The 11,685-nt window shown below is 42.4% G+C and overlaps 1 protein-coding gene across 1 annotated transcript in view; it reads left to right on the top strand.

The window, feature by feature from the left end:
• The window catches only part of LOC114550763 (striated muscle preferentially expressed protein kinase-like), a 31,426-nt gene that overhangs the window by 1,890 nt on the left and 17,851 nt on the right, over positions 1 to 11,685 (top strand). Inside the window, exons 2-16 of the mRNA XM_028571597.1 lie at positions 178 to 632; positions 1,692 to 1,838; positions 2,766 to 2,948; positions 5,232 to 5,395; positions 5,903 to 5,991; positions 6,159 to 6,334; positions 6,826 to 7,012; positions 7,185 to 7,258; positions 8,667 to 8,825; positions 8,956 to 9,145; positions 9,394 to 9,623; positions 9,712 to 9,831; positions 9,930 to 10,034; positions 10,697 to 10,903; positions 11,005 to 11,128. Coding sequence (XP_028427398.1) covers positions 178 to 632; positions 1,692 to 1,838; positions 2,766 to 2,948; positions 5,232 to 5,395; positions 5,903 to 5,991; positions 6,159 to 6,334; positions 6,826 to 7,012; positions 7,185 to 7,258; positions 8,667 to 8,825; positions 8,956 to 9,145; positions 9,394 to 9,623; positions 9,712 to 9,831; positions 9,930 to 10,034; positions 10,697 to 10,903; positions 11,005 to 11,128 — 2,610 coding nt within the window. The remainder of the gene's footprint in view (positions 1 to 177; positions 633 to 1,691; positions 1,839 to 2,765; positions 2,949 to 5,231; positions 5,396 to 5,902; positions 5,992 to 6,158; positions 6,335 to 6,825; positions 7,013 to 7,184; positions 7,259 to 8,666; positions 8,826 to 8,955; positions 9,146 to 9,393; positions 9,624 to 9,711; positions 9,832 to 9,929; positions 10,035 to 10,696; positions 10,904 to 11,004; positions 11,129 to 11,685) is intronic.

Raw genomic sequence — 11,685 nt, 5'->3', positions numbered from 1 at the left:
TGATGAATTTTGCGTGTTTTTAAAATCATATGCATGTGTGTATTTGGTATTTTTCTTTGTAGGATTAGTTATTTGTCGACAAAATTTAACTGGACCCAAAATTGAAATTCATTTAACACTTCTTGAATATTTATGCCACACTTTTTTTATTTATTTATTTTTTGTCTTTGCACACAGGGAAACCCTACAAAGCTCTCCGGCAGCTGACAAAGACGCACTTGTTGCCGTGTCTCAAAAATTCTCATCCCCCACCGGAGATCTGAGGATAGATTCAAACAGGGAGACAAAGATGGACAAGGAAGCAGATCATAGATCACCAAGCCCGAGTGGGAAGAGAGCCTCCCCAATAACCATGAGGGAACCAGGGTCCCAGTTCTCATCCAAGCCCCCCAGGCTCACCCCATCGCCCACTCCTTCCGTCAGCCCTCTCCTGAAAAGGAGGAAGGCGGAAACGGGGCAGACGCCTCCGACCTTGAAAGTCAACATCCCCACCATCCTGGTGGAAGGTGAACCCATGGAGACAGAATGTGCTGCAGGCAGGAGCAACGAGAGAAGCAAGACCAGAAAGAAAGAGGGGAAAGTTCGCAAGAGCAAGCAAGGCCGTTCTGTTCAACCAAAGTCTCCAGAGGAAGGTAGGGTTAGGGTTTAGGGTTACATATTTTATAATGATTGTCTTCGTAAAAATCGAGATTAAGCTAAAACTAGCAGAAGCCACCACAGATGGTTAAGCCAATTCACAACTGTGAAATGACGCAGTTCACTTAATGGCCACCAGCTGCTGGCTCCAAAAATACTTGGACTGCACCAAAGTCAATGAGAAAACTTCTCTCAAGACGAGAGAAACAATTTTGTCTTTTGTCGTTCTAGGTGGCTTTTATTTTTAATTTTTTTTTAGGGTTATAGAGAAGTATATTTCTGGCTATATTGACAGGTCTCTCAGGCAATTTCATACAACAGTGGCTGCTGCTTGCATGACCAACCTGAACTCAACTGAACCCAAAATGTCACGTTTGAAATGTTCCATTTAGATGTCCAATGTCCATCTTTTTTTAGGATTTAGTGGACCCAACGTATGATCCACTTTTCTTTTAAGTATGTTGAGTAGTACTTCTGTTCTATTAACATAACACAAAGTGAGTTGTTTCCAACCTACTGTAAGGGTGGGATCCTGCAAGATTCATTTGTTGGGTTATGAGATGATAAACTAATTAGGAAAGAGATACTAAATACAAAATATGCATTGTTTTTCTAATATTTGTCTTACATTTTCTTTTTTTCCGACACTGGATAGTAGGGGTTAGTTAGGGTTGGGGTTAAGTATTTGGCTAATTTAAGATTATTTCAATTGAACACTGAGACAGTAAAAACAACATTTTTTTTTGCTTGAAGGGCTCACAGCTTATTAAAATGTTATGTTTGTTTATGGATCTCTAGTGACTTTAAGTTGTTATGGGTCACAAGCCAAAAAGACTTAGAATTCCTACTTTACTATATTCTTTATTCAGGACACACACAAAAAACGGTCCATAGCACTGTAAAACTGTACCTATTATGTTGTGAATGAATCCAATACACAGACTGCCGCAGGGCTCAGACTCATTGATAGAACTCATTTCCACATAGGCCATTAATGAAATTAAAATCAATTTTGGGACTTGACCCATTTCTGAAATCAGACCTGTTGTTTTCAGGGGGCTCATCTGATGACTCGTACCTGTCTGCTGATGAGGATCCAGCTGAGGGCCCGAGGTTTGAGAGGGCTCTTGTGGACACCAAGGGACCCAGCGGCTCTGAGATCACACTGACATGCATCATCACAGGGAGTCCGTCCCCTACAGGTACCACTGAGAACACGCTTTATTGATTACGTTTAGATTAGCTTCAACTTTACTGTCATTGTGGCACAGTACAAGTACAAAGACAATGAAATGCAATTTGCCTCCAACCAACCAGAAGTGCAAAAAGAGCAGAAAGGTGCAATGTGATATACAAAGTATAGACAGGTGGTGCATAGGCAGGACAAGAAATATATTGCAGTGTTATAAGAGCAGAATAAATATGGCTGTGTAATAGGAACAATGTATGAACAACTTGTACAGATATTTGTGTATTGTAGTAGCAGTGATATTATAATAGTAGTAAGAATAATACAGTATATGCACGATGGCTCATTTTGTGTTTTTTGTGTCATTTTCTATTTTGTTTCTTTGTTTCTTTTTATGTTTTTTATGTAGTCATTATGTTTTTTTGTTTCTTTATTTTGGAAAATTAGGATTAAAAGTATATTATGAAAAATAAGTTTAAAAAGTCAATACAATAACTCCTTAACACATTCCAGGTGACAATAAGATTTTAAATATGGCATTTGTTGCACCAATTACTGTAGCTGATTACAGTAATTTAGCTAACAAACATTTACTTGATTTATGAATTACTTTTTTAAGAAAACCAGCTGTTTCGCTTTTTTTTTCATTCACTTTTTTTTCATAGAACCGGGTTTGCTGAAAAGAAAAAGCAGTCGTTGGTGTCTTTTTTTTGCAGCAGAAAAGATAGCTATTTTGAGGGAAAATTGTTGCTGTTTAAAATCCATCTTTAAAAAAAATCTAGGTCTTTTTTTTTTTTGTGAAAACCTGTATAATCCAAAACCAGTGAGTTTTATTCATTCCTTCTCTTTGTAAGGTGGATTGTGCTGGATCCATTTTCTTCTGAGGGAGGTTGTATTAGATTTATCATTGGAGTGAATGTGTTTTTCTCTGCCTTCTCAGTGACGTGGAGGAAGAATAACGTGGAGATACGAAGCGATGCCTTCCACGTGGTTAGGGCTGAGGGTGAGAGGCACAGTCTGGTGATAAAGCAGTTGAGGCCGAACAACGCAGGGTCGTACTGCGTCACAGCTGTCAACACAGCGGGCAGAGCGTCCTGCAGCGCTACGCTCTTTATCCAATCAGGTGAGACAGAGACGGGAAGACGGGTAAAGTGATTTGCTGTTAGATTTGGTGCTACAGCGTCACATTCCCAAAACACAAATTCAAGTGAAGACGGAGACGTTGAGGCACACGGAAATGATGCCGTGCTTGAAATACATGAACACGTTGACGCACACACAAATTGGCTGCAATCCACCGCCAGTCCTCCTCCGCCTGACATTCGGTCTCAATGACTACAAAGGCCTGCTAGAGCTCACCATCCCGACCGTGGCTCCTCGCAGCGATAGTTGCCATGACAACCCATTAATTCTTAAAGTCACTGAGCTCCCCTCGGTGTGGGGACTCAAAACACAGACCTGCCCCATCACACAAAGGTCTCCCGAGTCTTAAAGGCAGGCATGGCATTCAGAATCGGGAGTAAACAAAATCAATATTCCTTTTGGAAAAAGGTTTCCGTTAAAGATGTGCCTGCGGTGGATGTGTGTTTATATTGTAAGCTGTTTGTGAAAAGCTTGTACCGCTCCCAGAGTGTTAATTCAGTTCATGTAAATGCAAACTGCACCAGTTTTGTCAACAAATGTGAGCATACACTCGTACTGTCTCCCCAGCAGCACGGGGCCTGTGTTGCCATATTAGGCCAGTGGAGTCTAACTTGCAGGAGTATTTTTAGCCACCCTCTTGTTCTCTCGGGTAATTGCAGTCTGCTTTATGTCCCTGTGTGAGATTACTGCTGCAATCATGGGAGTTTTTCATCTCGATCTAGATTTTCACGCTTCAGGGCTTGGAGTTGGAGTTGTCTAAATGTGCTGGGAGAAAGCGTGAGTCACTTTAGCTGGTTTAGCTGGGAGTAGATTTTTTTTTGGCAGGGCAAGCCAACGTAGAGCAAGAGAATGACTTCTAGGCTACAAAGCATGTCAAAACTCAATATGGTGAAGGAGATTAACACTGTATTCTGGTCATTTCTGCATAAAAGATCAAAAGCTGGTTACACATTACACAATATCATCATCCACTATAGTAAAAAAAAATAATCTTTAATGAACCTACACAGTATATAACTTTCCAGATGCTATTGTGTGAGCTTCAGGATGTCAGGAATGTTAGAGGCTATGGACATAGCTGTGATGGGAAGCAGAGGAGAGAATAGAGGAAGGTTAGCTGGCTCAGACTGTGCAGCAGTTGTGTAAGAGTTGGCAGGTTTGTGTAAATACTCCCGGGACTTATCCCCTGGTGCACAGACGCGGCTCAGAGATGTGACTCTAGGTACGTTATTCAGTTATTTTACCTTTTTAATGTCCGCGTGATGACCGTTCATTAGAATACCTACCTACCTAAGCTGTCACAAATTGTGTTTTTCTAGAGGGAATCTCTTAATTTGAATGTTTAATTGCCGTAAATCAGTTCTTACATAGGTTTATATGTATTTTCCTGCATCTGCGCATGTGGACAGGCCTGTCTTCATCCATTCTGCTGTTTTCTTCTCAGAGAGGGACATGTCTTAATTCTATTCCAAAGATGTTATTCATTTTCAGTGTTATCTGTTTATGCCAGATGCCTGAGGTTTAGGTTTTGCAGAGAAAGTGAAAAGCACAGACAAAAGGAAAGTGACAAGGCAGAAAGAGAAAGACAGAGGACTCTAAAGAGAGGTGCTGTAGGGTGGCAATGTTTTATATTTCTCTATCCAGCTGCGAATTAATTCTGTCTTTAGTAAAAGCTGCCAGGAGTCCAGACACAGTGTCTGCTCTGGAACTCCATGGGAATAAGCGAATGATTGGGTCAGGGATTAAGGGATTAATTCATTATCTGTTCAGTTACGGTCACTTCAGAGAGGTCTCTACGCTGTGTGTGTGTGTGTGTGTGTGTGTGTGTGTGTGTGTGTGTGTGTGTGTGTGTGTGTGTGTGTGTGTGTGTGTGTGTGTGTGTGTGTGTGTGTGTGTGTGTGTGTGTGTGTGTGTGTGTGTGTGTGTGTGTGTGTGTGTACTTGTGGCCCACTCATCTCTTAAATCACCGCTCTATGTTGCCAACTGCTCATCTTGGCAAAGACGGTCATCTCCAGAAAAGCAAAGACTAAACATTAGAGCCCTGACAGATTGTTTCCCTTTAAAGGTTTTACGGGCCGCCCTTGTGCCACGTTAACCATATTTCAAAGAAATTTGCACTTAATTACACAAATTAAGAGGTGTGCAAATCAGAATTGACTTTTTTCACGGACACGAGTAAAGGTGAATTAGATGAAGCTGATGTTTGCTTGAAAGTCTATTATACTTATGGCCAGTATCTCTCTCCTGTTTTTTTTTCTCCCAGAGCCAACCCACATGCAATGTGGGAAACCAGCCAGGGCCTTTGAAGTCAGTAGTCCGACCCAGCCAGATGAGGAGGACCTGAGCCCTCAAGAGGAGGCGATGGAGCTCGGGGACTCGCCTGCTCCGAGTAAAAGAGTCCACTTCAAAGAACCTCCCTCATTTCAGGTAGGAGAGTCTCAGAGGCAAAATTGTAGATTTTGTTTTTTCAAATCTGTTCTCTCTCTCTGTCTTGTCAACATTATGGATGCCGGGTGGCCACAAAACTGTGCTCATTTTCCCAGTACTGACCCAAAGCAGCACGCTACATCTAACTCCTTCATCACACCATTGTCAGAAAGAGAGGAAGAGGTTGATAAATGAACCCATTTTGAGCACTGTCATGATATTATGTCACTTGAAGGACAGTTCTGAATCCAATTTAATCACCTGACTCAAACCCACTTTCGAAATTCATTCCTGAAAATTGTGGGAAAATTATCATAAAAATCTATAGATAGATAGATAGATAGATAGATAGATAGATTAGATAGACTCAAACACTTAACCAAAACAGATGCTGATGATCGATTACTAGACTTATAGACTCAGCTCTCAATTAAAATTTGGTCTGATAATGACCATCCTCAAACCTTAAAAGCATTTATACATAAGTATGTTGTGATCCTTTGAAAGGTGACACCATGGGACCAGGAGGTAACTCACGGTCAAGATGTCGTCATCTCAGCGAAGGTGGAAGGGCAGCCCAAACCCATGGTTTACTGGTAGGACAACTTTCCTAAAAGCTTCATTGCAGACAAAAAAACAAAACAAAATAATAATAATAATACTTGTCTCAACCAAGGTCACTTACTGTTACCCTGTCACCATAGTCATCTATTAAACACCTGAGTGTAAATCACTGTAACGGGCCACTTTATATTGACCCCAGGTTGAAGGACAGAGTCCCGGTGAAGACAGCGGGGCGCTTCGCCGTGCGAGAGACAGACGACGGCACCAGCGAAATGAAAATCAGCTCAGCTCAGAGGTCAGACGCAGGGCTTTACATCTGCAAGATCGCCAACAAGTACGGATCCGAGCAAGCGGAGTGCAGAGTGGTGGTCAGAGGTGAGTAGTGACGAATGAAATGGATCTTGTCTAGTTTAATCTAGTCTTGCATTGCCGGACCTTCCTCCGCAGCGTTGCGATAGTTCAGCGGCATTTCTTTACACCAATCACAATCGTCGTGCGCGGTGCTAAGCGCCGAGCAGAGCCACGGTGCCTCTGGAAGAACTTGTTTGTTGGAACATGTGTACATTCAAATTTTGTTTTAGTCGTGTAATGGAAAACTCAGATTGGACAGATAGTCTAGCTAGCTGCCTGGATTTACCCTGCAGAGATCTGAGGAGCACTTAACCGTAGTCCTCATAAATTCACCGGAATTTAAAATTACAAGACAAAGAAAGAGAAAGGCCGAAAAGAAAGACCACCAGCTGAATTTCCGGCAGCAAGGGAGCAATCCCGGAAGTGGAACGTCGTGGATATTAGACTAAGTTTAATCTTGTTGTCACAATATCTTGTAATATTTTCTTTGTTGCTTCTGACTATGTTTGTATCAGAGTCTGCAGCACAAACAGCACTGAAAATCACCAGGGAGGTAAAAGATGTGGCGGTGAGGGCTGGAGAGTCGGCCATGTTCGAGTGTCACATTACTGGACCTCTAGACGTGGACGTGGACTGGCTCTCGAACGGGAAGCTGATCCAGCCAGCGCTGCTCAATTGCAAAATGCACTTTGATGGCAAGAGGTGGGCTTGTGTGTGTTTTAAAATTTCTTTTGGTGACGTTTACGATATGCGTTTAACTCTTTTCTTCTTTATTTCGTTAGTCTGAATTATTGTAAATAAAGGTTAGTAAAACGGGAAGTTTTATATTCTGAAATTAATGTTTTTGAAAAGGCTGTTTTGTATTATCTTACAGGTGCCGTCTGCTGCTAAATTCAGTACACGAGGATGATAGTGGAACATACACTTGCAAGCTGAGCACTGCCAAAGGTGAACTACAAACACCGTTATCCCTGTTTAGGAGAAGTTGGAAAATGCATATTCATATCTGCTCATCATATCTCTGCTAATAAGGTTATGGTTATGGTTTCTTTTGGTTTGTTGGTTTGTCTTTTAGCAAAATTGTCACAGTTTCAGCAAATGTAGGACCCAAATGCCGAGATGGATTTTCCAAAAAGGCAGGAAAACACAAGGCAAACTACAAAATAAAACAGGAAACAGAACAGAAACTCACAATCATTACAGGAATAACTTGAAAATATGTTAACAGATTTCAACATGTGGGGAAAAGTTAGGCTAGGGGCCAAGATCAAGTAATCTGGAATCAGTAACACCACCATGAGTGATGTTCCTGCATTGCTTGGTTCCAAACAAATCTATGAATATAGGCTGCATCAGTTTCTGTCTTTTCTGCCTTTTGAACTGTCACCAGTCTTTACAAATTTGGATTCCAAATTTCACTAGATTTGAGACACAACATTATTGAATAATAAACCTATACTGCGCAACTATTTTACATTAAAGGTGCTCTAAGCGATGTTGGGTGACGGCACTTCCTGTTCACGTTCAAAGTATTTTCAAACAAAACCAGGCTAGCTCGCCCCTCCCTCCTCCTCATCCCGTCCCCTCTCCCTTTCGTGCTTCCGCACACTAACCCTCACCCCCAAATCTTTCTTGGCGGTTATACGCTGGAAGACGTTTGTTTGTCATGTTTTGTGGTGCAGGTTGGCACAGTTTGTTTTTGTTGCCGTTTGTGGAGCCTGGGCTGTCTACAGAGACCGTGTTTTTTTTTTACAGTGTGTTCAGGGGACAGGCAGCTCGCGGATAGTGAGGAGATGTTTGCTGTATGTGACAAAAAATGTTGTAGCGTGACATCACTTAGAGCACCTTTTTAATGAACATCCGTTACATTCAAGCCATCGCCAAATGAGTTGATACAAAGCTAATGCTGCCTATCAGCTCCACAAAACTCTCTCTCGGGGTTTCTCAGTATGGCTATGTTTACAAAATGGTGTCGTCCGGCAATTTACACGCGCAGAAGCTCGAGTGATGCGTTTTACAGCAGTGATCAGCTTTGGAGACGAAGAGGACATAACAACTACAAGATAATGATCTGTTCTGAAGAGTCCATCATGTTTTTGAATCCACCGTTTCCTACTTGAGCTTACTTGCAACTGGTGGGGGGAGGAGTGGCGCAACCACTGAAGGCTTGCTTCATGTGGACAGCGTTGTTGTCTTTATCTCATGGGGGGCGACAGAAACTACGCACAATAGCTTTCAAGCTAAAAGTAAAAGGAGTGATTAAAAAATACATAAATAAAGGACACATTAAGGATGCTGAAAAAAGCCTCGGGGGGAAAAAAACCTTTTTGCTAAGTACGTGTCATTGCATTTACAGAGGAGTTGACCTCAAACGCAAACCTGAGGGTGGCCCCATCCAAGGAGCCTCTGTTCACCCGTAAGCTGGACATCCTGGAAGTCATCGAAGGCCGAACTGCACGGTTTGACTGTAAGGTGAGCGGATCACCTGCTCCTCGAGTCACTTGGATGCATTTTGGTAAGAATCTCCAGTGTTGGGTCTGATATTTGATATGTGTGGGTTTCCAGATAACTAACAGCTGTGAACTCTTCAGGGGAAATGCCTTGTCTGATTTTTTTATTTGATTTTTTTGCTTCCACGCTTTCAGACACAAGAGTGGAGGAGAGCGATAACGTTCGCATCCTTCAAGAGGGGGGTCGTCACTCGCTTGTCATCACCCATGTTAGCAGCGACACAGAAGGCTTCTACACAGCAGTCGCTCAAAACATTCACGGGAAGTCTGAATGCACCGCCGAGCTCTACATGCAAGAACCTCGCACTGCCATCTCGCCTCACATGTAAGAGAAGTAATTCATATGGAAAACATCTCCATGAGCCATTGTGGCATTTTAAAAGGCTTTGAAAGGGAGGAATAAAACCAAGCTGTCAGTATAGAAATCAGAGGAGCCATTTTTGTTTTCAAGGTCAAAGAAAAATCAGGAGGAAGGAAATCTTTCTAAAGAAGTGAATGTCAAAAATGAAATATACCCCTCAATCTTTCAGTGTACGTTGTCAGATTCTTTAAATCGCTCCTTCCTTCCTCCAGGGCCAAGTTGGAGAAGATGCCATCCATCCCCGAGGAGCCTGAGGTGCTGGAGAGTGATGTGGAAAAGAGGACCATGCCGGACTTTGTCAAACCTCTGGCTGATGTGGATGTGATCGAAGGCAAAGAGGCGCTGCTGAAATGCAAGGTGGCGGGCCTGCCCTACCCAACCATCGCCTGGTACCACAACGGCAAGCGCATCGAGAGCAGCGAGGCACGCAAAATGACCCAGCGTAAGCAAAGAACCAAATTTCAAACCCAAGCAAAGCCATTTTTTGGGGGAGCGATAGTAAATGAGAAAGTTGTGTGTCTGTTCTTCAGACAGGGATGTCCACAGTATGGTCATTCGGAGCGCTTGTCACGCTCATGGGGGCGTCTACAAGGCCGTCATCTCCAATAAATTGGGCAAAGCAGCCTGCTATGCACATCTTTACGTCACAGGTACGGATGGAGGCTTAATGTTTGAGTTGAAAGAATACAACATTTCCAATGGGATATGTACGTATGACGTATATATTTGTGTATTTATTTTAAATCAGATATTGTTCCTGAACCTCCTGATGGTCCTCCAGTGATAGAGGCCATCACAGGGAAAACTATAAGCCTCTGCTGGAAAAGACCAAAGAGGGTTGACCCTTCATTTGGTAGGTTCATTAGGTAGTTTTTTTTTCTTTGGCATAAAATATTACACAATTTTGTTTGTGAAATTTTTTTGTTGTTGCAATCTTGAGAAATGCTTTAACAAAAACAGCTAAAATGAAATGGTCATAAAACACTTTCAGGTTAAGCTAATTATAGCATGTGTGTTTTATATGTTTGCTGTCTTTTCATTCTGAGATGTTTTAAGCCCCTTTGGATTTTACATGTTCTTTCTGCACCTTAAAGCTTTAGTGCGTAACCTTTTTAATGAATTTATTATATTTGAACGTCCGTAACATTCCCAAATGAGTTGCTACAAAGCAAATGTAGACTATCAGCTCCACACAACTCTCTCTGTATTTGTCAGTATTTCTATGTTCAGAAGATTGTGTCGTCCGGCAACTTTTGCGCACAGAAAATCGAGCAAAGATAATTACCTCTTAATCCTCCGTGTCCTCCTTGGCTACAAGCAACTGCGTGGAGGAGGGATGGGGTCGCGTGCGCGATCACGAAAGGCTTGTATCACGTGGACGCGCCAACAGTTTTGTTGTCATTACTTAAGAGTTCCTCAGGGGCGAGACAGAAACTACGCACAATAGCTTTAAGCACCTCGCTATGTGTTTGGTCATCCAGATGAAGTAACTAAGCACCATATGTGTGTGTGCAGATGCGGACTCCTTGCTATACGTGGTCCAGCAGCAGCCTCTGGGCTCCATCCAGTGGTCTGTCGTGGCGTCTAACCTGAGGGAGACCAAGTACACCGTCACGTCCCTGTCCAAAGGAGTTCGCTACGCTTTCAGAGTCCTGACGTCCACTGGGAAGACTTTAAGCAAACCGTCACCTTCTACTGACCTGGTCCAGCTGCTGGACAGGGGTAACGAAGTTGAAGATGTTGCCACCACTAGTTAAAAAAAAAAAAAAACATTCTATTTAGCTTATTTGATGATTTCTTTTTAAAATCTTTTACCCGTGTAGGACCCTATCTGAGGAAGGCACCAGTCATTTTGGACAAACCTGACATTGTTTATGTGGTTGAGAACCAACCTGCGAGCATCACCATTACGCTGAACCACGTGCACGCAGTTGTCACCTGGAAAAGGTTAGTTCCTCTATCTCTAATGGCACATTTCAGGTTTGTATGTAAAGTATAGTGTGCAGAGAGTTATTTTTTATTTTTTTGTACAAAAATAATACAAGCAGTAATACACCAATCTGCAAGATTGCGAATACTGTAGGGACGTGACCAAGCCGGTGCTGAATTGATGAGTTCTTAATCTTTGTTTAAATACAGGGACAGTGACAGTGCAGGAAGCTCATTTCAAACAGAAATTGTAGAAAAAGTCTCTCAGGAGCCAGAGCACGTGCTGGGTTTCATCCCATTTCTATTCTCATCCGGGACTGTTTCATAAATTGGGGATATAACGTGTGAACAGGCTTATCCTAACCTCTGCACATAAAAATTTAAAATGGCAGGATTGTAGCTCCAGAGGACCAGGACTCAGAAGCACCGCTGTGCAGTGGTTCACATTGCTTTGATTAAATTGAGCATTTGATGGCCCAGCACATTTTCTCTGCGGAGCTCTGCACTTTTTTGTAAGAAAAAAGCTTTGTTCTATTTGCTACCTGCTGCTAAAGAAGATGCTTGCATACAGATGT

This window comes from Perca flavescens, chromosome 24 (assembly GCF_004354835.1).
Source record: "Perca flavescens isolate YP-PL-M2 chromosome 24, PFLA_1.0, whole genome shotgun sequence".
In the NCBI taxonomy this organism is placed as follows: Eukaryota; Metazoa; Chordata; class Actinopteri; order Perciformes; family Percidae; genus Perca; species Perca flavescens.
The sequence above is the reverse complement of the archived record's forward strand: the minus strand, read 5'-3'. Positions and strand labels throughout refer to the sequence as shown.